Source organism: Leguminivora glycinivorella, chromosome 8, assembly GCF_023078275.1.
Source record: "Leguminivora glycinivorella isolate SPB_JAAS2020 chromosome 8, LegGlyc_1.1, whole genome shotgun sequence".
Lineage (NCBI taxonomy): Eukaryota > Metazoa > Arthropoda > Insecta > Lepidoptera > Tortricidae > Leguminivora > Leguminivora glycinivorella.
Window position 1 is genome coordinate 6973552 of NC_062978.1, and position 25726 is coordinate 6999277.

The 25726-nt window shown below is 41.7% G+C and overlaps 1 protein-coding gene across 5 annotated transcripts in view; it reads right to left on the reverse strand.

Moving 5' to 3' along the window:
* Positions 1-25726, reverse strand: part of LOC125229235 (probable phospholipid-transporting ATPase IA) — a 144610-nt gene that overhangs the window by 10021 nt on the left and 108863 nt on the right. For all 5 annotated transcript variants that reach the window (XM_048134042.1, XM_048134045.1, XM_048134043.1 and 2 more), the window contains exons 3-22: positions 24821-25004; positions 24125-24285; positions 23480-23677; positions 22646-22770; positions 21022-21174; positions 20663-20772; positions 20063-20236; positions 19152-19332; positions 17036-17209; positions 16237-16412; positions 15586-15717; positions 14396-14554; positions 13726-13923; positions 12909-13067; positions 11976-12112; positions 10808-10928; positions 9764-9955; positions 8809-8927; positions 8287-8421; positions 4382-4480 (exon numbers count right to left, since the gene is read on the reverse strand). In XM_048134042.1, coding sequence (XP_047989999.1) covers positions 4382-4480; positions 8287-8421; positions 8809-8927; positions 9764-9955; positions 10808-10928; positions 11976-12112; positions 12909-13067; positions 13726-13923; positions 14396-14554; positions 15586-15717; positions 16237-16412; positions 17036-17209; positions 19152-19332; positions 20063-20236; positions 20663-20772; positions 21022-21174; positions 22646-22770; positions 23480-23677; positions 24125-24285; positions 24821-25004 — 3087 coding nt within the window. The remainder of the gene's footprint in view (positions 1-4381; positions 4481-8286; positions 8422-8808; positions 8928-9763; positions 9956-10807; positions 10929-11975; positions 12113-12908; positions 13068-13725; positions 13924-14395; positions 14555-15585; positions 15718-16236; positions 16413-17035; positions 17210-19151; positions 19333-20062; positions 20237-20662; positions 20773-21021; positions 21175-22645; positions 22771-23479; positions 23678-24124; positions 24286-24820; positions 25005-25726) is intronic.

The window sequence follows — 25726 nt, forward strand, 5'->3', positions numbered from 1 at the left end:
CTGTGTCGCACACGCGTCTCGCCTTGAATGCGTAGCTTACATGTAGTCTACATAAAGTGCTACGTCGCGCGTCTACCGGTACAGGGTGTTTTGCGCAATATACGTTACTGTGTGGTGTACGACTACCACATGGAGGGGTTATTCTAGCTACGGTGGCTACCGGGGACTGTACGACATGTAGGCTAGACATTGAAGGGTTAGCCTGTGTGCCGCGGGCGATGCAAAGCGAACCAAACATAACATGAAAATAAAACTAGTACTGCGTGCGCACTACACACTCAACGGTCTCTAGTCGGACGATCATCCCAGCCCTGAATAACCTTTTAACTACTGTCTAAGTGGCATGTATAATGTTTTATAGTACGCATTCATGCTTACCAAAGTTGCAGGATATTTTCGTTTTGAGCAGTTAAAAGGTTACATCAATAAGTGAAATTTAAAGTGAAAAAATAAAATATCACAGTATAATGTATAACTTAAATAGTGAATTATTTATGTGAAGTTGGGATGTATCGTCGAGCGGGGGTGAATATATTACAGCTACAGGAATGGGTGATGATCGTTATGTATACGTAGGTACAGATACACATATTATACAAATATTATATAGGTAGGTATGATTATATAAATATGAAAAACATTATAATATTGAATGATATGCTGTAAATGACTAGAAAACTATAAAATATATGACTATAAATATATAAAATACACACTAATGTCGATAAATATGTACATATATTCAGTACTAAAGTTGTATAGATATAAACGTATTCAGTCATACTGATATTTGTAGTATAAAAATACAAACAATGCATACAAACAAACATTCAAACATTCCGTTAGAGCCACACGTCACGTACGATGCTAATATCTAAAAAAACTCTCAAACTGTTATTCCACAAACTATCATATCATATAATTAATATAATAGGTTACATTCGTCCACAGCTCGTATGAGTTTCTCTTCCATAAACCGAATAGTTACCAAAACCAGACAGGGTCCATTTGCACGATGCGAGAACTCGCATGCGTATTTAATTACATTTTATTGGTCTGTTGAATTATTGTATGTAACCTCAACCGTCCGCAATTTAAATAAAATCGCATGCGATTTCGCGCGTCGTTGAGCCCTTAATCATGTGAAGTTTGGGGTGAAACATCCATGTCCATTGATTCCAGTGCAAATGTGATAAAGGAAAAGAAAGGAGGATTTTAGAGAACCTGACACGAGCTAAGACTATGAGTTGTATATGTTTAACACGTTGATGGACACTAGACGTCTATACTTAGACGTGATTGGGTTTATACGACTACTAGAGAGCGTAGTGTCCACCAATGAGTTACCGAGAGAGCGCAAATGCCACCTATAACGATGAAACCAACACCCTGCTTACAACTAAGTAGCACAGTTTAACCGTTTTTAATAAAATAAATATACTAAAATTTTTGATATTGAAATTGAAATAAATTACATTCATATATGGGCTATATATACATAAGTAATTTATTTCAACTGAACATGTATGTTTTTTTATAAAAATAATATCTGATAGAGTATACAATGAAAAAAGTGGTTGAACTGTATTCTGCTTCTCATATTCTAGTTTATCCTATTTTGTAATAACATAAAATTGGCGAAAGTCATATGCATATCTGAAATTACATGTGAATGTTCAAATCTGAAACACTTTTAAATAGCTATTGAAATAAACGAATAAAATATGCGACCGTTATATGAAACTTTCCGCCAATGTTACAGATCCTCCAATTAAATATTGGATCTTCCTAGGAGACAAGAAATGAGAAAACTGATTGGATATTTCTAAAACTAATACAGTCAACACAGAATCCATAAAACCAGTAGGTAAAATAAAAGCATCCAATTTTTTTGAATTACTGATGTCAGTATATCAATATTATTGCGTCCAACCAGCTCCCCTTTTCCTCGGACAAGTCCCTATACGGTTGGCAACCAGGCTACAGGTCGATTCACGAGAGCTGACATGAAAGGAATAAAAGACACTTTGATACTACATACATTCGTAACTGTCAAGAGCCACTACTTTATTGTTAATCTGTCGCACACAAATATTTTCAATCACTTCATTCTGTATGTGTAAAAAAAAATGAATGTGTGCGCGCTTAAAATAAATTTACTTGTATCCTGAGCTAATAAATAAATAAATAAAAGGTCGGCCGACCAAGTAAATGCGCTGTGTACCCTTGCCAAGTATTGCACGCTTTAGATGCACAATTAAATAAAATGTTATGTTATGATATCATAAATGAGACGTCTATTGAGTAAATGTAATATGTACTTGCAAGTATATATGTGGTGCTAGTAAAACAGAAATAACGTATTGCAATACCGACCTAAAATGACAAATAAACGTATTGTATTCACGTATACACTACGTATGCTACGTAATTCAATATGATTTTTTTGTGCCTTTTGTAAGGATATATTAAATATATTTTATCTATATTTTCATATTATTTTAATTATTATTTTGAATTTTAGCTATAATTTTGAAACTGAATTGGTTAAGGTTTTTTTACATTATCAACGTGTTTTAAATTTAAGTTCCATTTCGTTTTCACAACGCGCAGAATTTATTTTTTAGTTTATGCGTAATTACCATCCTTGTAATGTTATTTTTTCTGTTAATTTTCTGATAAGTAATATGTACAACTGTACGTGCGAGTTGCCTTTGTATTCTAGGTTAGTTCAACTGTGGGAATATAAACGTGTTTACTTTAGATTATCATCAATGTTATCTTATTTCAGTAGTGATGCTTATGCCTTTTGAGAATGTCCATGAACTACATTTATAGATACTTATGATTTTTTATTGCGTTTTATGTTAAATGTTTTAAATGGCATTTTTCTGTCTTTTCATTAATAAGATCGATATTAGAATTACAGTAAAAAAAAAAAAGATTAATTTCAACAAATAATTAATCTTTTTTTCCATGAGGAGGGAGATGTAGTGTGACAGGCCACACTCACACTACTACTCCTAACCATGCTATATAAGGACTGTATCGTTAAGTATAAGGACAAAACAAACCTCGTCTAAATGTTGACATGTGCATAATTTTGTATTATTATGTTCCGAGAGTATGATCTTAAGGTATTGGTAAGTACTATTTGATATAAGAAGGTCTGATATTTTTTTTATTTTAGGGACTTTATGGTACTTTCATTAAGGTCTAGCAAATAAATTTCGGACAACCCCTATCTGGCTTAATTTGAGAATATTTCAATGACTCTTTGTACGATTTCAACAAACAAAGGTTAATATGCTGCCAAAATATATTCTTTAAGAGTCCTCTTCATGGTTTTTCCAATTGGGTACTTGTAGAATAAATGCGACGAATTTATATAATTTAAAAAAACGCAATTTTGAGCAACGTTCCGGATTGCCGTAAATTTTTGATGCTAGCAGGATGAGAGAAACAGATAAAAAAATTAGCCATAGGCCAAAGTCTAATTGACATTCATGGTGTTTGAACAGTGCTTAAACCAGATCGATATAAACAATGTATGATAGTCAAATTCGACATCAAAGTCGGAGTTAGAGTAAGGACCATGCCACATTCTCTAAATGGCCGCCATACACAGATCCTGAACTATATTTTTTTTAAATAACAGTGGCTAGACTATGTCCAGATATTCTGCTTTGTGGATCATGTGTCGTTGAGGTTCGCACCATACAATTTTTTTTCGCAATCGTATCGTCTTTTACGCACTTTGTGAATTTTCTAGTAGCATTTGTCCGGAATCGTAATTGGTACTCGGGAGGATTAAGTCAATACTGTCTAAACCATATGCTTTACGTCGAGTTTCTAGGACAAAATGTGTACCTCATTATGTGCGTTATTAAGCCCATGGCTTGTTATAAGAAAAAAATATAATAGCAAATAAATACGGCTACTCAAAGTTGTCTTCATACTTAACGATACAGTCTTTAAGTTGTCGCACACTGTAATCTTAAGCACAATAAACCTATATCTCATACAAGCGAGTTGTCCTTTAGTCCCCACATCACAATTCTATTCGGGTCAAATCTTGTGAATTAACCTGTACCAGTCGCGCGGCCTGAGTTTATTCGTATTTAGTTGCCAACTGTGTAAGACTGGTTTAAGGGCTTACACCCTTAGGCCCTTAGTGTCACGCGGACCGACCGCGCGGAGCGATCTGCACGACCAATTTATATGAAGTTGATGTTGTCGTCCGCTTTACTCTAACGCTTCCTGAACTTAATACATTAGTCCGGTGCGGATCGCTTTGCGAGATCGGTCCGCGTGACACTAAAACCGGCCTAAGCGGCTTTTAGGGGAATATTCTCGAATAGTGAAGTGTGGAGGTACTCACGAGTGCCTCGGCTGGTCGAGCAAGTCCGTAGGGTCGCGGTGCTTGATCTCGCTCTCGCGGACCGCTTCTGTCATCGACTTGAAGGCGCTGTTGTGGATGCTGGAAGACAAGTTTAGGGGAAATTTTAGGGTCACATCTTATGGTTTAAGAATTGTGAAAAAAAAAATGCTTATTTACTTAGTTCTGTTGAGAATCTTTAGTCGGTATTATCGAGTCAAGTGTAAAAATAACGGGTGTATAACAATTACTCAAAAATATGGCTCTCAGCGATTTCGTTCCGAGCTATAACTGATTTGAAACAATTTTTTAACATATTTCTACACTTGACTGTGTTAAAAAAGTTCATTCTACAACATTAACGCATCTCAGAACAGGCGGATTCCGAAAAAGCTTCCTTCAATTACAATTTGTCGTTTTAAACTGTAGCGGTTGTAATATGTATACCTAAAAACTAGCAAGGCCTATTACCAAAGTGTCAAAAATAGCGCAGGAAAGGAAAATTCAAGGATTTGGAGGGAAAAGAAAAAACAATTGATATGTAAAATACGCTCAGACAAACAGCAACAACCGTTCGTATATATCTTCTGCCGTTGTTTCACTATTTTTAACCGCCTTCCAAATCTCTGCTCTTATTGATCTCTGTTTGGCCCAAAGGTTAGCTGGTAGAGAATGCCTTTTGGTATTAAGTTCGCCTTTTGTACATTTTTTTTACTGTGCAATAAAGTTTAAATAAATAAATAAATAAATAAATAAATCTCAAAGGAAGGGGTTTTCAATTCGTCTGTATTTTTTTTTTAATGTTTGTTCCTCGATATCTCCGTCGTTACTGGACCGATTTTGAAAAATTTTTTTTTTGATTGAATGTATATGCATACAGATTGGTCCCATTTTTCTCAGAACCCAGTTCTGATGATGGGATCCTGGAGAAATCGAGGGAACTCCTCAAATCTGAAATATGGTGATTTTTGTGTTTTTAAAGGAACAGCATGCATTTACGTACGGAACAGTGACATTTGGTGCAGTGGAACTGCTGATGATGGTCAGAACGGAACTCCTCAAATCTGAACGGCACACTTATAGTGACTTAGGTATTTTTATAAGAACAGCATGCACTTACGTCCAGAACAGTGACATTTGGTGCAGTGGAACTGCTGATGAAGAGTGAGCCGCCCCTGGTTAGAGTTCCGTTCTGATAATCATTCTCATCTGTAAGTACTTCAGAATCATCCAGATTTCAAAATTGGTTCAGAAATGACGGAGATATCGTTAGTGAAAGTCAGCTGCCATTTCGTTGGTGGGTTCAGGAATGGCAGCTACGGAAAGATGTAAATAAATGTAAATTCAGTCATCGCCTCCCGCTAATACGAAGCATCGAGGAGACGATTGGTAATGGAAACCCTCGGGGTCTAAAACTAGTGAACACCTTTACCAACAGACCGCCGTTCGCCGAAATACTCTTTCTCGTTCAGCTGTCCGCTCGGCAGAATCTGCACGTGGCGGCTGATCGATCTAATCGTCGGCAGCTCGTACAAGAACTTTGGGTCGTAACGCATCGCCCCCAGCGAATATGAGCTAAAAAGACGTTAGCTTTAAAAATAACGAAAATAATAGAAGTTAACCCAATGATATTATAAGTATAGATATGACATAACAAACAAATAATAGTACTTTGGAAGTCTAGGCAGCATGTATACATGTAAATTCGAATACCGCGCCTTCGGCTACCGACAAACTTGTTTAACTTATTACTATACATACCTACATACATAACAGACAGCAATAAGGTGCAAAACTCACATTTGTGGAAAATTTGCCAGCGTTTTTGCTTGCGTCAGATGCCTCTAAGAGTATAGGTACTCAATCATTAAGGGCCCCATTTTTGAAGCGCGTATAACCTATCGATAATTGTAATATCATTGGCACGAATATTACATCCAATTTTCGTCGTTTTGTCTCGCGTTGAATCATCAAATATTAGCTATGCGTGTTACAATTAGTTGGAATTTAGTATGCAGATAGTGTTAAGGCCGAAAGAAATACTCTATCAATCATCGATATTCCATGCAGACAAAGCCGCTGGAAGAAGCTGGTATTTCATATAATTTAAATTCATACAGTTATTTCACTCATATTTCATATTTCGACACAAGACGAGACATCAATTGGATAAATTTTTTTTGCTGGAAACACGGACTGGGGAGAAAAAAATAGTTCATTTACAAACGATAGTTCAAACCTAAATATATGATAAACTAATTAGACATCGACATCTTAAACACGTACCTATATCAGAACTACACGCAAAACTACATATATGCTTACAATTTTAATTTTCTTCCCTATACGGACTACTATAAAACCATCATTAAGGGCCAGTTGCATCAACCACATTTGACAGACACATCATCGTTACGCAACAGACGTCTATGGAACTTCCCATACAATAAAATTTAACGAACGCTTTGACAATGACAGATGGTTTGATGCAACCGGTCCTAAATCTAACTACATAAATGCTACAGAGAATTAAGTACTCCAACTTGACTTCAAATCATATTTCTACAAAAAAAATATTGTATCTACATTAATTACATTCTCTAGCAGCCCACACAATCAAACTTGCTACGTCAAAACCAATTTTGAGTTTTCAACATAAATTAGAATGCGACAGTCCTTTTTATAAACCTCTGGGCCGGTAAAGGATATAACTAGATATATTTTGTGGAATCAGTTTTATTAGGTAGGTACTATACTTAATCTAAATCGAACGCTACTAATTAGTAAAGAAAGTTGATATTAACTCGTCTCGTCGGGGGATTTTCCTGTAGCAATAATGCATAGGGTACCTGAAGGGCATAGACCTTGGAAAAACGCTGCCGCGCCCTTTGAAAGAAAGGGGCTCAATTAGATGGGCCATTTTTTTCAAAGTTGTCCACTTTTTTTGGATTTGGAAATTTTTATGTGGTTTCCACTCAGATTTGCGAGCTCTTTCAATCCTAATAGGAGAAAAAGTGCCCTAAGATTTTTTTCCCACGCCATTTTTTCATACATTTTGTATGGTGGTAACGGAATGGAAGGTTTGAAAAATATATACAGGTTGCGGTGACCGCTTTCCATCAGGCGGGCCGTATACGTGTTTGCCACCGACGTGGTATAAAAAAAATGTATGGAAATCTTGGGACTTTTTTTTTCTCCTATCAGGATCGAAAGACATCGCGATTCTGAGTATGAATCGCGTAAAAAATACCCATGTTACAAAAAAGTGGGGTGGACGGCTTTGAAAAAAATTGCCAAGATAAACATTTTCAACTCCAACGGCTAAGGCCTGTAACACATCCTAAAAGTCTCCTCTGGAAGCAAAATTCTTAGTTTACAAGAAGTTTGAAAGATTCCAGCTAAAAAAAAACGAAATGCTACTAGTCGAAAAGGTAGTCACTTCATCGCTTACATAATAATTATTAGTATGGATTGATTAAGGGAAGGTTCAGATCCAAGATGAGTACGGAATGGGATATAGGGACAAATAGGGAAGCGCTTATTCGTTTTTACATAATTACGTTTATGAATACAAACGAGTTACAGTTTTAAGTCAGACAGCTGTTGTACTTTGCCGCTGAGCAGGTTTTGGCGAGGCACGCCGAAGTCTAAATAAAACTGATAAAACAAATCTGCGTATAACTTCGTTCTACAGTGGCGACACGGGCGGGCTTGATGATAAATTGTAAGCGCTTGAAAGTTTAAAGAGTTGGAGGTATAAAGAAGTGTCTGTCAGGTCCGCGAACCCATTGTGTGTGAGCGTATGTGTTTGTGTGTGCGTGTGTATGTTAGGCCCAGGACCAATCGTAGCCAAAACACAGGTTCAGCCTATCACGCTGCCGTGTGTGTGTGTGTGTTAGGTGACTCACACAGTGACGAGCAGGTCAGGAGCGAGGGTAGCCACGGGAATGAGCACCAGGCCCAGCCAGAACACCGCGGACGTGAACACCATGCGGTCCATGCCGCGCATTACGCCGCCAATCAGCACCACTGGGTAGATGTTGCTGCGCACACAAACATTTTCATTAAATTTACTACGATTTTTTTCACCAAAGTATTTTCAGGTCATTCCTGCGTGCAACTTGCACCTTCACTATACTGGTCTAATGATATATACCTGTATTCAGTTCAACAATATACATACATACAATCCCTCTCATGCTTAACCTTTTACGTCTACGACATTGCGCGACTGGCGGCAATGACGGCAGGAGTAACCATAACTTAGAGCGAGACACAGCGATCAGGCTTTTCGTTCCAACCTATAGTTGCCGGCGCCGCCGCCGCGCCGGTAGTACTGAGGTAAGTAGTATTTTGTTATCATGCCTCATAGGTCTTGTGATTTGTGACACATCATCACGTACTGAACATGTGCTTGTAAGATTACTGACCTGTAGATGAGGATGAAGAGGAACCACATGGCCAGTGAGCCCCAAATGGCGACGTGAGTGACCCACGTCCACGAGTGTGTAGACAGCCCGGCCTTCAAGCACACCGTCAGTACCACGTACTGAAACAAACGACAGCTTATAAGGGCCAGTTGCATCAACCACATTTGACAGACACATCATCGTCACGCAGCAGACGTCCATGGAACTTCCCATACAATAAAATTTATCGAACGCTTTAACGATGACAGACGGTTTGATGCAACCGGCCCTAAGACTCAAGAACGAGGTATGACTGATTGAAGTACACGAGCGAAGACTAAAACTTGATTATTTGAGTTCTACAATATATAATAAATCATCGCGGGTCCACAAACATTATCTGTAGCGTACCAGCGAGATACTGTAGTCAGAAGCGCAGACGGGATATAAGCCCCCGACCCGAAATGGTTTCACCGAACGATAGAACTAGTATATGAGCAGTCTTCTTGATTGATTATTTCAGTTCTACAATGCAATTCTTTATAATGAAATTTAGTCATATAAAATAAAAAGACGCATTAATATATATTAACTGTCCAGTACTGGTACATATTAGGAACAGTTGGCGAACTTGCGCGATGCTATAGTCGGAAGCGCAGACGGCACGACATCTAACCACCCCACACCAAATGGTTCGGCCGAAAGAGTAGTAAGTATAGTTAAAGCTGTATTACCGTGTAGACGATGTTGCCGAGCACGAGGTAGCCGCCGCCCTTGCCGTGCGGCCACCGCACGTGCTGCTTGGCCATGAGCACCGGCAGCCAGAACAGCAGCACAGAGTGCAGGAGCGAATTGATCAACACTCAGAACGCGCACGTTGAATAGTAGGCCTTGTTGAGAGCGCGGGTATAGTTTGACCACCCCACCACAAATGGTTCGACCGAAAGAGTAGTAAGTATAGTTAAAGCTGTATTACGGTGTAGACGATGTTGCCGAGGACGAGGTAGCCGCCGTCCTTGCCGTGCGGCCACAGCACGTGCTGCTCTGCCATGAGCACCGGCAGCCAGAACAGCAGCACGGAGTGCAGCAGCGAGTTGATCATCCACACCCAGAACACGCGCACGTTGAACAGTAGGCCTTGTTGGGAGGGTAGGTATAACACTGGGTGCTGTGAACATAAACCATTTTTTTTTAAACAATAACGACGATTGACACAAGTCATGCCGGATGGAAATTGAGGATAGTCCCTAAGATAGAGAATGAAGCGCTGGTAGCCTAGCGGTAAGTACGTGCGACTTTCGTTCAGGAGGTCGCGGGTTCGAAACCCGGCTCGCACCAATGAGTTTTTCGGATTTTTTGTGCGAAATGTCATTTGATATTTGCCAGTCGCTTTTCGGTGAAGTTGAAAACATCGCGAGGAAACCGGACTAATTCCAATAAGGTCTAGTTTACCCTTCGGGTTGGAAGGTCAGATGGCAGTCGCTTTCGTAAAAACTAGTGCCTACGCCAAATCTTGGGATTAGTTGTCAAAGCGGACCCCAGGCTCCCGTGAGTCGTGGCAAATGCCGGGATAACGCAAGGAGGATGATGAGTCCCTAAGATAGAGCTCCTTGGTTCAGTAAGAGTATTTTTAGGGTCCCGTATCAAAGGTAAACAAACCCTTAAGGTGAGACTCTTTCCAGCCGATCGTATGATACGTCGCTAATAATTTCGAAAACGATTTGCACTATCGCAATGTAATTTGGAATTGTTTTGGATAAGGCTAATCCAGACGCTTAGAAAGTGTTATTTTTATATTTATCTGCCTTTGTTGCTGACAGTCTTTCAACAAGCATTGTCATCACTCATCAAACTTACATTACATTATGCCGGAAAACATGAAGTCATAAATAAGTGATTTTGTAGGACGAATTTGGCGATCCAAGTAGGTACAACAAAATTATACGAATGCTATTCTCGCTTAATTTTATTTGTTCTTTCTTTTATTACGAAAAAATACAAGATAAAGGGTTCTACTCACCCTAATCATAATTTCTGATGAACACAGCTTGTCGAAGAGCCCGATGGCGAAGGGCGGCCACGCCGTGAAGATCACGTTGTAGAAACCTATCGACCACCGCTCGAACAGGATCTGGCCAGACCTACAACATCATCCGTAAAATTATACAGTAAAATTTTTGAATACACAATACATGCTACCCTGTTATCATCAGTTGCAATTTAGGGAATTATGTATAAGTATGTGTCTTTAACTGTGCATTTTTTGAATTTTCATTTCGGACTCCTTACTCTCATTAGACATTACGATTCCAGAATTTACCTATTATCCCGGAGCTGTAAGTTCACATTTTTGACACATGCCGTCCACAAAACGTAAACTGGCGCGACTTAATGAAATTTTAAATAAAATCCTGTAATAATATTTAAAAAAATCAAGTACTTAAAAACAATATTTCGCTTACTTTAAACATAATCTAACACATGTTACATTTTTGCGGATCTTCGTTAGTGAGTATTTTACGATATTAATTTATCACGCAGGATTTACTTATTGTCATTTATCATTGATTTTTATTTTTATACTAGTGCTGTGGCAGAGTCTGTCATTTCGATTCAAATGACATTTCAGTAAGTTGATAGAAATCGCATATTTGTTTAAGCGCCTCCTTGTACATAGGGCCTAATCGATTCAACCAATTCGTAAATAATCGCTAGATTTGGCAAACGATACGTCTTAGCCACATCGCAACATACTTCAAAACAAAGTGTCAAAAATGTGAACTTACAGCTCAGGCACAATATGCTCGCTCGCTCCTGCCTGCGTGTGGCAGCTATCATCATCATCAGCCCTTATTAGGATAACCATGAACGAATGTAAGCATATCGTCACTACTTTAAAAAAAAACTTGTATCTTCGTCTGTCAATGAAAAGAAAATAGTAAGTATGTATGGAATGCATAAAAGTAGTGACGATATCTTCTTCCACAACTCTCAATCGATCAATTTCCTGGCGACCGGTTTCACATGTGGTGACTGACGTATTACGGAAATAACCAACCCATGCCCTTCGCTGTTTGTCATTGTCAAAAGTGTGGATGTCTACCAGTACACAGTCCAACCATCTTTCCGTAAGCCTCCCTCCCATCCCTTATAAGTTAAAATGTATTTTAGAGTGTATATGTGCGTACCAGGCCGAGTACATGGCGAACCACAGCTCGATGACGTAGAGGCAGATGTTCTTGTAGAACGAGTAGAGGATCAGCTTGCTGATGCGCGAGTAGTTCCACGCGCCGTGCACCAGCAGCAGACGCAGCAGGAAACGGAACTGCACACAAAAAAAATTTAGTATTAGCATAGATATATAAAGTAAGTAAAGAGAGCTCCCTCAATGAGGATTCCAGGCTCTCAAGAGCCGAACAATAAAGCGGGGCAAAGAGGATCGAGTATTATCAGAGTTACTGTCAAAGTAAAATGTGTAATCACAGTGCATAGACTGCCATCTCTCGACACAAGCTTAAAACTTTTGAACCTCAGTTTTGACAATTTGGCCCATATTGTTAGCTTGATATGTGGTAAAATGTCAAATATTAAAATTAGCGCCATCTAGCCGAGCGTTCCTCAAAGGTGAAACGCCATCTAGGTCACCTTTTTCTCTAGGGCTTTGAGATACGTTTTTTTCTTAGACTTTATCCGTCTATACGGAGTTACATATGTCTTTGAGCGGGTAACAAAGGAACAAGATCAAGTTTTCTTTAAAAAAACTCTTATTTTTCTTTGTCGACATCTAGCGCCAAGTAGCAGTCAGTTTAACCAGTATTGATAATAGAACTATTTTCAACTCTAATAGAAGACTAGTAAATGTTTGAGCATTACATTTTTCGTCTGTCATGCAACTCGTGACATCTAGTGTCAAGTAGGAGGTACTGATATATCCTCCGCCCACCCACGACATCTACTATTTCTGACGACTGTGGTACCTGCGCGATGCTGTAGTCAGAAGCGCAGACGGCCTGTAGTCCCTCCACGACGGAGATGCCGACGCCAACGCTTGCGCGCTGTATCATGGCCACGTCGTTGACGCCATGATGGCCAGGGTCACTGCCCCTTGGTTACTGTGGTACCTGCGCGATGCTGTAGTCAGAAGCGCAGACGGCCTGTAAACCCTCCACGCCGGAGATGCCAACGCCGACGCTGGCGCGCTGTATCATGGCAACATCGTTGGCGCCGTCACCAATGGCCAGCGTCACTGCGCCCGTCGCGGATGACACCATCTCCACCACCTGCACATAACCACTTAAATAAACACAGCTATCAGAAATCAACGCTCGTTTAACCCTTTTTTTTAGTAAAAAAAAGTTATGGTCGCGAGTTAAACTATGAGCCGGCTATAAAAACGAACAAAAGATAATCACCCCGAGGCATATTGATAGCTCACCGCTGGGCGAGTTCTAAATAAACATCGAACCTTTTATTTACACGGGAGTGATTATCTTTTGTTCGTCAATGATCAAGTTCGTCAGGGTCCTAAAAGAACCCTCAAATCATCGCCAAATTAATAACTCATTGTCAGTAAAATACGAAGCACTAAATTGTTATAGACTTGAAGCATCTTATAAATCAATCTGCAAGTTTGGCCTCCGAAAGGGACTCAACTAATTGTAACTAAAGAAAAATTGTCAAAACCTTTTTAAAGCAAACATTGAGGAGGTTTTCAGGTTTTAAACAGTACCTATAAGGTATAAGGTAACTCACAAAATTTTACTAACCGTTTGAGGAGTCTGATCTCTAGCCAGATCTTTAAAAACGCGGTCAGCATAGGTAGATCCGTCAAACAAGTCATACAAAGAAAACTAATATTCTTTTCTCTCAAGCTAAAGAAACTTTTGAATATAGCTTTGTTCTTAAGTACTACCTGTACTTATAAGGGGACGCACTGACCTCAGCCTTCTGTATGGGCGAGACGCGGCAGCACACGACCACCTTGCAGGAGATGCACAGATCCAGGAAGTCCTTCTTGAGATCGCAGCCCATGGCGTAGGTGAGCGTCTTGCCGTCCACTATGAGCGCCACTTCGTTCTGCTTGCGAAGGTTCTCCCCGAAATCGGCTAAGTGTCGAGCGATGATCTCTCGTCTGGCCTGTGAAGTAAAACGAATATATGGAAATTCCACGGTAGCAAGCAGCGGTATCAACACTATCAACACGGTCGCGTGATATAGTGTATGTGTTATGTGTAGGTATTATAAATGTATTATGTAGGTATATGATTTTTAGCTACTATTAATTAGTTTTCATTTAGTTTTTTGTTGCACCTCAGTAATTAGTTTAACAGTTATGAATACTTCATTTTTCCACCACAATGAAATGTTGCATACATATGAAGAGATCGCTCTTTGGCGATAAGGTCGTCTGTTGTTTACCTCTGTAATAAAATTTATTGTAATGTGTGTGTTCCTATGTACATTTCTGAGGTTGTGTAATAAAGTGGATTTGTATTGTATTGTCTATCGCACTTTTAAGACAGATTGATAATGATAAGGTTGCAATTCGATTAGGTCTCTTGCTGCAACTGATAGATTCTACATCTAATAAATTTAACAATGATCTTACATCCAGGCTGTCTTCATTCAGGATCATGAGCGGCATGTTAGGGTTGATCAGCTGGGCGGAGTGCGCGATATTGATAGCGGTTTCTTGCTTGTCTCCCGTCAGCACCCACACGTTGATGTTCGCTTTTAGCAGCGCCGCTATCGTCTCTGGCACGCCGTCCTGCGGAGAAACAATTTATAAAGGATTAGACATATATGATACACCGAGTCCAGCAAATATCGCTCGCCGTGCAACATGATAAATTTGTATAATTTTTGCATGATTGGACCAAGTGGCAGTTCATAGCATAGATAGCCCATAAATTAAATAGTATGTGAGGATTCTAAACAATATTCTTTGTGCTAAGTCGTGCAACAGGTGCTTTATTTACTACCAAACTGGTTTTATTTATTGATGTTGCGATACAACATGATAATTATAGCACATACACATACATTATGGTACAGCGGGGCAAATCTCGAGTGGGGGGCAAATGTAACTGGTCCATTTTTTCCATGTTTTACAATGTTTGCATTATTAAATAGTGTCCACCGGTGATACATACATGGTAGGCGTGTTCAGTGGATACATGTAGAACTCAACATCATAGTGTAACAATGGAAAAAATTGATTAGTTACAATTGCCCCCCCAGTCGAGATTTGCCTCGCTGTACCTTACAAAATAATTGTAACAGCCACAATGGTACCCCCATTTACGCATCTTCAGAAGAAGTTCTAAAGAGTCAAGCAGTTTAAGCACCTGCAGCTTGTCTTCGATGGCGGTGGCTCCGAGGAGGCGCAGGTTGGTCTCGATGAGGTTGGCTACCTCCTCGATCTGAAGCCACTCTCCTTTTAGAAGCTAGACAGAAGTACCTGCAGCTTGTCTTCGATGGCAGTGGCTCCGAGGAGGCGTAGGTTGGTCTCGAGGAGGTTGGCTACCTCCTCCATCTGAAGCCACTCTCCTTTTAGAAGCTAGACAGAAGTACCTGCAGCTTGTCTTCAATGGCAGTGGCTCCGAGGAGGCGCAGGTTGGTCTCGATGAGGTTGGCCGCCTCCTCGATCTGAAGCCACTTCCTTTTAGAAGCTAGACAGAAGTACCTGCAGCTTGTCTTCGATGGCGGTGGCTCCGAGCACCCGCAGGTTGGTCTCGATGAGGTTGGCCGCCTCCTCGATCTGAAGCCACTCTCCTTTTAGAAGCTAGACAGAAGTACCTGCAGCTTGTCTTCGATGGCGGTGGCTCCAAGCAGCCGCAGGTTGGTCTCGATGAGGTTGGCCGCCTCCTCGATCTTCTCCTCCCGGTGCTGGATGGCCACGCTCGCCTTGTGGTACGTGTTCGCCCATTCCTGTAATAATATACGATAAATCAAACAACCAAACGACGCAACGGAGCCACGCTGTGACGTCATCGCCCAAATCAATTGTTTAATTTTATTTTTATTATTGTTCTCTTTATTTTCTCTCTTTTTTGTTATCTAAGTTTCGTGACGCATTGGTTTTACTGTAATGTCATGTAAACATGTTTTTACTAATAAATAAATAAATAATAAATATGAATATAATCTAAGTTCATGCAATCAAATTGACGGTCAATTCGGTTTCCTCAAGACTTCTAACGTTTATCGGTTTACTAACGAGCGATTCTTGGTTCGTGAAAGCCGATTCCGCGTCGATATATATTGGGGAGAACTTTGGTCCGTTTTCACACTATCCGATCCGATGTCGGATGGATTTCAATGAAAAAATCCAAGATGGCGCCTGTAATGCATGGGATATCGGTCCGACATCCGATATCGGATGGGATAATTTTGAAAACGCATTTACACTCCACACGCTGAAGCCTAAATGTGCCGACGGTACAGTACCTCATACACAGCCGGTGATATATCGGCCACAGCGAACACTAGTGTCCGGAGCCCCTCGGCCGCGAAGGCCTCGAGGTGCGCCAGCGTGGCGGCCGCGAACTGCGCCTGCTCGGGCCCGCGCGCCAGCCGCGTGTAGATCACGGAGTCCGCGCCTTTGCAGTATAGCTTTATTTCACCTGAAACAAAAATGTATTAGAGCGGGCAGGTTTACAGACCGTGTCATTAACGAAGACACCCACCTTGACTCATAACATACCTAATGCGTAGCTGTTGAGTAGGCTAGTCCTCCATCTCAAACAAGAAAAACCTCTGCTTAACAGGTATAACATGAAGGGTTGAGTAGGCTAGTCCTGCCAGCGCTAACAAATGAATTTTAAGTCTTTGATGTTAAGTAGGACTTCGGGGCCCTCAGGTCGGGAAGAGTTCTTCGCATATGTGATTTCGATGATACTGGGCATGGTAGGTATATAAAACGAGAGCGACATGCGATCCCTCACGGAAATAAACTCAATGTCGTCGAGCACTTAGAACGTGAGCGACCCATGAGTAACCCGAATCATGTAGGCGTATGTAGGCGTGCGCACGATGACCGACTTGCGCTTCCTCGTGGACGTGAAGTCGATGACGTGGAGCACTTGGAACGTGAGTGAACCAGTTGTTAGTGACCCATGTATGTGAGTTACCTGTAGGCTTGCGCTCGATGAGCGACATGCGCTTCCTCGTGAACGTGAACTCTATGACGTTAAGCACTTGGAACGTGAGTGACCACACGTGTGAGTGGCCCATGTATGTGAGTTACCTGTAGGCGTGCGCACGATGAGCGACATGCGCTTCCGCGTGGACGTGAACTCGATGACGTTGAGCACTTGGAACGTGAGTGACTCTCCGTTCGCCTCTATAGTGACCGTCTTCGGCGTCCGCGTAGTAAACACGTAGCCGTACATCGACGCGCCTAGCACTAGGGCACGTTCATCTGTCAACAGTACAATTATCAAAATAAATCATCATCATGCGCTTGCCCTTATCCCGTATCCCTGTCTTTTTCTTCCATACATCTCTATCGGACGTCATCTCATCAGTCACTTGCATTCGTTCCATATCATATTAAAACCGAAATAAATTACACATATGAAAGAAAAAGTGACCAAGTCCTCTGGTGCCTGAGGCTGGAATCGAACCAGCGTACTCTCCAATCGCGGGAAATGCCTCTTTATCCGCTCGGCTACCCAGGTCACAGCTGTCGAGGTCGAAATTATCTCTCATATGAGTAATCTATACAAGGACTCGTAGCGCCCTCTATATCATATCTCACGCAGTCCATCCACCTTTCTACCGGCCCAGCCACGACATCGGTCTAAGCGCGACAGCGGTGAGCGGCAGCCATACGTGCGAATGAAAAGTCCCATCGCTGTGTCTCGCTCCAATGTATGGCCGCCGCTCACCGCTGTCGCGCTTAGACCAATGTCGTGGCTGATCCGTACGGCTTTCCTCTCCCGCTTCCTCCATCCCCACTCATCCGTAATACTAATTTCGTAACATGACTTTCATCCCTCCGCATCACATGACCGTACCACGCTAAGCGCTTCGCCCTTACTGTCTCTATTATGGGCGCAACTTTCAGGCTTCCTCTGATATACTCATTTGTTATTCTATCCACTCTTGTCACACCACACACCTTAACATTCTCATCTTTGCTACATGCAATCTCTTTTCATCCGTCACCCTTAGGGCCCAACACTCTTATCCGTACACACAGAGAACCTCCTATAGAGTGCCAATATTGTAAATTTTGTGCGCGCTACAAATCACCAGTGCTTGGGGCGCGAGGAGCGGGAGGGGAATGTGTTTAGCGCGCTGCGATTGGTCGGTTCAAGGACGGCAGGCAGTCGCGCCAGATGAAAAGGGAATCGCGTAAGTAGCCAGTGTAAGTTGACCTATGCCGGCTCTGAATAAATTATAAATATGACTTATTTGTGGAATGTAATACCGTCTGTTTTTAAATTTGATCTTCTTGTTAAGTTAAGTTTTGTTAGTTCATAAGTAAACAATATTTGTACGCCTGTCGGGGCAAAACAAGAATCGTGCTGTGGATATTTTTTTTGAACACCTATGTATATACGCTTGTTTTATGCAAATAAAATAATCATTCATTCATTCATTCATGCCTTTCCACACCATTTCACACTACAGGTGGACATCTTTAAGGCATCAAAATACCTTTTTTCAATTTTTTTATTGCGAAAAACACGAGCTGCTTTCGGGTCGGTTACTTGGTCGTTACTGATCGGGCACGGCGAGCGCCCGCGCTTATATCATGGCAAATACAAGTAAGGCTGGTGACCGCGAGTTGTCTTGTAATGGATGTCTATAGGGGTTGGTCTGTGTCCGTACATGACGATAAGATGAAGAGGATGTTGGTTCGACCATTGTCAGATTATATGACCACTAAAAATGTGGCAGGTCGTGCCGCTCGTGAACCGGCCTCCATAGTCACCAAATCAGTTGTCAAAACAGCCATGTGTAAATCGTCTGCAATAGACGCAAAAGTCTGTGATGGTGTTGATGCCTTTCGCTAAGCGTTTCGATCAAGGTTCAGATGGAGAAGGCGGTGAATTTTGCCACAGATAGACTGGCGGTTCCTCTGTATGCCGGCCTAACCACCGGAAACTTGGATCCCACTTGGCACGCTTTTTCATAAGAAAAAGTTAGGTATGTACTATTAGGCACTGGTCCCACCAAAAGCCAGTCAGCTATGAGCTATCGGCTATAAAAACGAACAAAAGACAGTCGCTCTCGTGTAAATAAGAGAGACGCGATGATAGCGAGGGCGAGTTATAGGTCGTCGCCTTGTGATGAACAACAAATTGCTCGCTCTCTCTTTTCTTTACACGGGGGCGACTATCTTTTGTTCGTACCTGGCGAGGCAGCGTGGTAGTTGATCTTGTCGCCATCGTTCTCGGGTATGACGGTGTGGCATATGGCCAGCATGGTCAGGAACTCCTTGATGACCGGGCTGGTGGGATGGTTCCGCATCAAGTTCTGGTATAGCTGCGTCTGCTCCAGCGGCTCGTTCGGGCCTGGACGGTTGTACATTATCTGTGGATTAATAAAACTGTGTTGTTAAATGACGTTTTGTAAGCTAGTAAGATTCTATGGTACTTTGGTACATGACATTCATTAAACTTTTGGCATACTTTTGCAGGAGAACTACATAGTTCGACGTGCGTGGTGCACCGTGGACGACCGTTACCATGGTAACGAGAGGTCACTTACCTCGGCGATGGAGCATTTATGGAACTCCATGATATTCGCCGTAAGTGTGCGGGCCTTGTCGCTAAAGATGTACTTGACCATGCCGAGCTCAGGTTGAAGGTGTGTGGTTCTGACACCAAGGAGACTGTAACCATGGCAACGAGAGGTCACTCACCTCGGCGATGGAGCACTTGTGGAACTCCATGATATTCGCTGTGAGTGTGCCGGTCTTGTCGCTGAAGATGTTCTTGACCATGCCGAGCTCCTCGTTCAGGAGGCAGTAACCATGGCAACGAGAGGTCACTCACCTCGGCGATGGAGCACTTGTGGAACTCCATGATATTCGCTGTGAGTGTGCCGGTCTTGTCGCTGAAGATGTACTTGACCATGCCGAGCTCCTCGTTCAGGAGGCAGTAACCATGGCAACGAGAGGTCACTCACCTCGGCGATGGAGCACTTGTGGAACTCCATGATATTCGCTGTGAGTGTGCCGGTCTTGTCGCTGAAGATGTACTTGACCATGCCGAGCTCCTCGTTCAGGAGGCAGTAACCATGGCAACGAGAGGTCACTCACCTCGGCGATGGAGCACTTGTGGAACTCCATGATATTCGCTGTGAGTGTGCCGGTCTTGTCGCTGAAGATGTACTTGACCATGCCGAGCTCCTCGTTCAGGTTGGAGGTGCGCGCCTGCGCGGGGGTGTCGGTGGGCGCGTGGTACATCTCGCTGTCTAACGCTATGAACTTTGCCTGGAAAACACATGTGAGAGACAAGTGAGAGAATCTTAGGGCTTCCGCTAGCTTACGCGCATTACCCGGAACGTGAACAGCGCTTACTGGCGGGCGCGTGCGACGGACTTTACTTATTGGTGGGACCCGCGAGCGTGAACAATTGAAATTCAGTGTTTCCAACGTCGAGTCCAAATATTAGGCTAACTTACGCCAATCTAAGGGATGCATCGGTGACAGCGCAGTATCGCTTGGTTCCGTCAACATATAACTGCGAGTCTTTAATTGGATATGAAATGTTTTTAGAACAAAAGTTTTCAAAATCAAAGTTTCTTAGAGTTACGAAACGGGGGTGACTAGAATAGCCACAAATCTAACAACGTTTTGAATATTCAAAAGTATGTTGCTGTGTTGAAATTATTTATATTTAAATTAAAAAATACTTACTTGGAAAAACCTAACTATTTCAGCAGTGACTTGTAAAGATATGGGTATAAGATTGTTGTACAATATTAAAAATGTCAAAAAGTTAAAACCAATGTTTAGGTTCACCGCGTCTGAAACAAACAAAAATATTTTGTAAAAATTTAAGTCTCAATAAAATACAAATCAAAATTTGGTACAAGCATTACATTACACATCAATACTTATTTAATAGCTTTCAGCCTCAAACAAATGATCAAAGCGTGACACGTGGAGAGTCGATCAAATTTTATTATTTCCTATATATCGCATTAGTATCAAGTGTTTAATGTTTTTTTCTGGATTAGGGTTCTTAGGGTTTTTATGTTTCCATATGGACTCACCCTGCAGCGATATATACCAGTCCTTGTTTGCGCGGCGGTGTAGCCAGAGCTCGTTGAAGGCCGCGCTGATCACTGACAACACCAGCAGAAGGATGAACAGCATCAGGATCTGCGTGTTCGTCTGCTTGTCTATCGACGACCGCTTCAGGGGTGCTGAAAATGAAAATGAAATAATGAAAATGAAATGAAAATGAAATATTTATTTTTCAAGTAGGCATATTACAATGCGCATATGAACGTCAAATAAAGCTACGCCGGCTCTAACCCTACGCCTCAGCCTCGAGAAGATTTCAGTCCCCCCTCAGTTGGGAGGGGGGTATCCACTATGGGACCGGCAAGAAACTCGGCGGGCAACTTCTTTTCAAAACATTACATCTTATAATTAACATGCATTAAATAACAACATACAGTTTAACATGCAAAAGTATTCATCAAAGAATATGAACAGACTAGGTACTCTATGGAAATCAATTTCAATAAATTATATTATTGCTTAATAATACGTCGTTCTTCTTCAGAGAAAACATATCAAATTGTCATAGAAGAAAAAGATAATATGAATCTCAATATCATTAAATATGTAATTTACCTACACAACATAAAATATAAAATATTTGATGTGCTTTCTTATCTGAACTGTGTCCTCTATACATAATACAATTATTTTAATTGCTATTCGTTTTTTGTAGTTTCTGGTTCGGGCCATGCATGTTTGTCTGTCAAATAGTCCTCGACTCTGTAATAAGCCTTTAACATCAATGATTTTTTTAAGTAGTTCTTAAGAGCTGGGAGGGGTAATCTCAAAGCAGTGTCAGGTAACTTATTATAAAAATGAATGCATTGCCCAACAAATGACTTCTGTACTTTACGGACACGAAACTTCTTTATGGCAAGCTTATTTTTGTTTCTAGTGTTATAATTATGGATATCAGAATTCTTAGTGAAACAGTCTAAATTCTTAACAACATAAATTATACTATCATAAATGTATTGGGAAGCTACAGTTAAGATATTAATTTCTTTGAAGAGTTCTCTTACTGATTCACGTGTTCCTAAGTTGTAAATAGAACGAATGGCTCTCTTTTGTAATACAAAGATAGTCTGTATGTCAGCTGCTTTGCCCCAAACCAGAATACCGTATGACATTACACTGTGAAAATAACTATGATACACTAGGCGAGCTGTCTCAACATTAGTCAGTTGCCTGATTCTCCTAACGGCGTATGCGGCTGAACTTAATTTGCTTGCTAGTTTCTTTATATGAGGACTCCATTGTAGATTTTTGTCCAATGTTAAATTGCAGCTGTTGACAACGTAATAATAAGGGTCAAAATAAAAGCGCTGTTGTACATATAGCTCATATTTATGATAACTAACAACTAAAAAGTATCGTCAAAATCTTAAGGAACTGATAATTCGGCCAAAGAAACTAGGCGTGATTCTTCAAATACCTCAATTTCAGCGGCGTTAGTCACTAGTGCGGCAAGCAGCATCGAGAAAGCTCAGCGCATGTGATGGGCATTTTTTATTTTCCACATCATCTGCTCTAGCCCCCGTGGAATGGCCCTGGGTAGCAAGACCTCTGTCTACTGGTTGAGCTGGTTTTTTGAATTATTGCACTGACCTTTGGTGGAGTTTTTCATGAGCTTGGTCTCGTGGCCCGTGTACACCACGACGCCGTGCAGCCACGCGGTGTTGCGCTGCTTGGAGCCGCGCAGCATCATCTGCTCCAGCCCTAGTGGAATCGTCCTGGGGGCACACCAACAAAGGTTATCTGGGGCCTATTTCTCGAACGATATTTGACTAATATTATTAGTCCACAAATTGTGAAATCGAATGGGTTGCCATGGCAACACATTAATATTATTAGACTAACATCACCTTTCGAGAAACTGGCCCCCGGACTGGATGTAAAGTAAAATTCACCCTTAGAAGACTAGAACATCACAGCAACCTTTATTAGTTAGACCTGACATTGTGTCGGAGCTAAGTCATCTATCGCTTCGCTCCCAGCTTTGTTTGCTTCAGTCACCATAGTATTTAGTCTCTTGTGACTACAAAGCTGACATGCGTACGTTTTAGATATTTGAAGCTCTGATTTACTCTCCTGATACATTTTTGGACATAATCGAAGTGGAAAGCAGTCTAAGACTGAACATATGTGCAACGCTCTAGCAACAACAGAAAAACGTGTTACTGAAAAATATGGCCAGGGTTTAGAATAAATTTTAAAGTGGAAAATGTCTGCCTTGGGTAAGACTTGAACTCACGGCCTCTGGATCGATACTCCAGCGCTCTCCAGATCGATCCAGAGGCCGTGAGTTCAAGTCTCACCCAAGGCAGACATTTTCCACTTTTAAATTTATTCTAAGCCTAGTGGCATCGATTGCAGACGTTTCTGCTAACCAGAAGTTAAAAAATGGCCAGGGTTCTAAACAAACACGGTCACATCACTCACTTGGAATTGGCCTCCTTAAGCAAGCCATTGAACTCGTAAAGATGCCTGTTGGGAGGCTCGCACTGTATAGTGGCGGTGAATCCGGCCAGCGCGTCAGCATGGTCGAGCCGGACCGTCTCCGGCGACGCCTGCCGGATCTTCAGGTTGGTCTCGCCGTCCAGGTTCGCTGTCTCGATGAACGCGATCCCTTGAGGTTCGCTGAGGATCAAATATAAAAAGTATTAAATGGTCAATATTAAGCAATCCGTGCCATCTAGCCGCTCAGAACATGCAAGCCAAATAGAATTTTGGTTGGTCAAAATAAAGGTTGAAATGACTGTACGGGACATCTTCTTTTAAGCAGCTGGGCTTGCTAGATGCTAGAAGACAAACTAGCGCAGATTGACTTCGTAAATGGCATAACAAGAATAAAGGGGCAAATCCCTCATCGCTTCCTAGAACATGCAGAACGTGAAATAAGGCGCCTTTGCGTTATGATATAAGGTGGTTTTCAATAAGTAGATATTTATGTTTTCTCAAGCGTCAGCAATGCTTAAATGGCTCCTCCACGACGTTGATTGTTTCACATCAGGCGGCTCGTCTGCTAGTTTGCTGGCTATTATAAACCCGAAAAGGTGGCAGTTTGAAATTGTTCTCAGTTCTCACCTTGTAGACAGCAATACCAGGTCGGCTGGGTAGAACTGGTTGTTGATAACTTTGACGATGTCTCCGACGACCAGCTCGGACCAGCGCAGGGACATCCAGCGGCCTTGGTGGAGCACATCGCAGCGCCGATTGTTTGTCTCGTCATCGGCTCGGTGACGTTTCTAGAAAACAACACGGAACGTTAGAGAAAAAATACACGAAGACTTTGATCTAACGAGTATCGCTCATATGTTTGGATCCTTTATGAACCCTTTACGAATCGAAATCGATAAAACTATCGACTAATATTACAGGAGTAAAGTTACATATTTATAATTAAAGGAAAAATGAAAAAATTCAGACCTCCGGCAAGACTTGAACCTGCGACTTCTGGCTTTTTCCTTTAATTTAAAAATATGTAATATCGCTCGCAGACGTTTCTGCGTGATAAAAAACAAATTTAAAGGAGTAAAGTTGTTTTTTTTGAGGCAGTGCCATAGAAACGCAAAGACGTCTCTGTTATGTCAATACACTTACAAAATCCTCGACGATCTACTTCACAGCCGACATGAAGAGGATAAAGGACAACGGCGTCAGGGTCGTCCAGCGGCCCGTGGGGGACACGTCGGGGATCTGCTGCAGCAGCGCTATCAGCAGGAAACAGTTGCAGTAGCTGCTGCACTGCTCAATCCACAGCTTTTGTGAGACAACACTTACATAGTCCTCGACGATCTCCTTGACGGCGGACACGAACAGGATGAAGAAGAGCGGCGTGAGGGTCGTCCAGCGGCCCGTGGGGGACACGTCGGGGATCTGCTGCAGCAGCGCTATCAGCAGGAAGAAGCAGTTGGAGTAGCGTCGGAACTGCTCGAACAGGAACAGCGGCAGGAACGACGCCAGGCTGGAAACAAAAATAACGGTCAAGAAGCGCAATTTAGGAGGCAAAAAATCACAAGACAATGTGTACCAATTGAGTGAGAAGGATTAAATTGATCGGTAGACAATTTATTTTAGTATAATGGTGGTTTTGTCACATAAGGTACATCAGCGGGGCAAATCTCGACTGGGGGCAATTGTAACTAATCCATTTTTTCCATTATTTATTACACTATGATGTTGAGTTCTACATGTATCCACTGAACACGCCTACCATATATAACCGGTGCACACTCTATTTAATAATGCCAAAAAATAGACCAGTTACATTCCCCGTCGAGATTTGCCCCGCTGTACCTTACATCTTTTTGGCGAAGTACCTAGACATTCTGTTTATCTAGTCACCTTACATGTCTGGTAAAGATTTATGACTGATTTTAAAGAAATGACTTACATTATACTTGGTTAAAATCTATGACCGCTTCCACACGAAACAACCGAAATTGTACTTTCTACGCTCTTGGACATGAAAGCACTAAAAATCTATAGTAACATTGACCCCAAACTTATTCAAACATCATTTACAGAAAGTAATTTTAAAATTTCACTCCATTAGCCTAGTCCATTGACCCATTTCCACGGTGCGACCCGCGACACCCGATATGGCGCCGCGCCAGGTGTCCCTGGCGTAAACAACCGTTCCAAGGACTACGAATAGGCTTTGTTTACTTTTGTTTGTTTACGCTA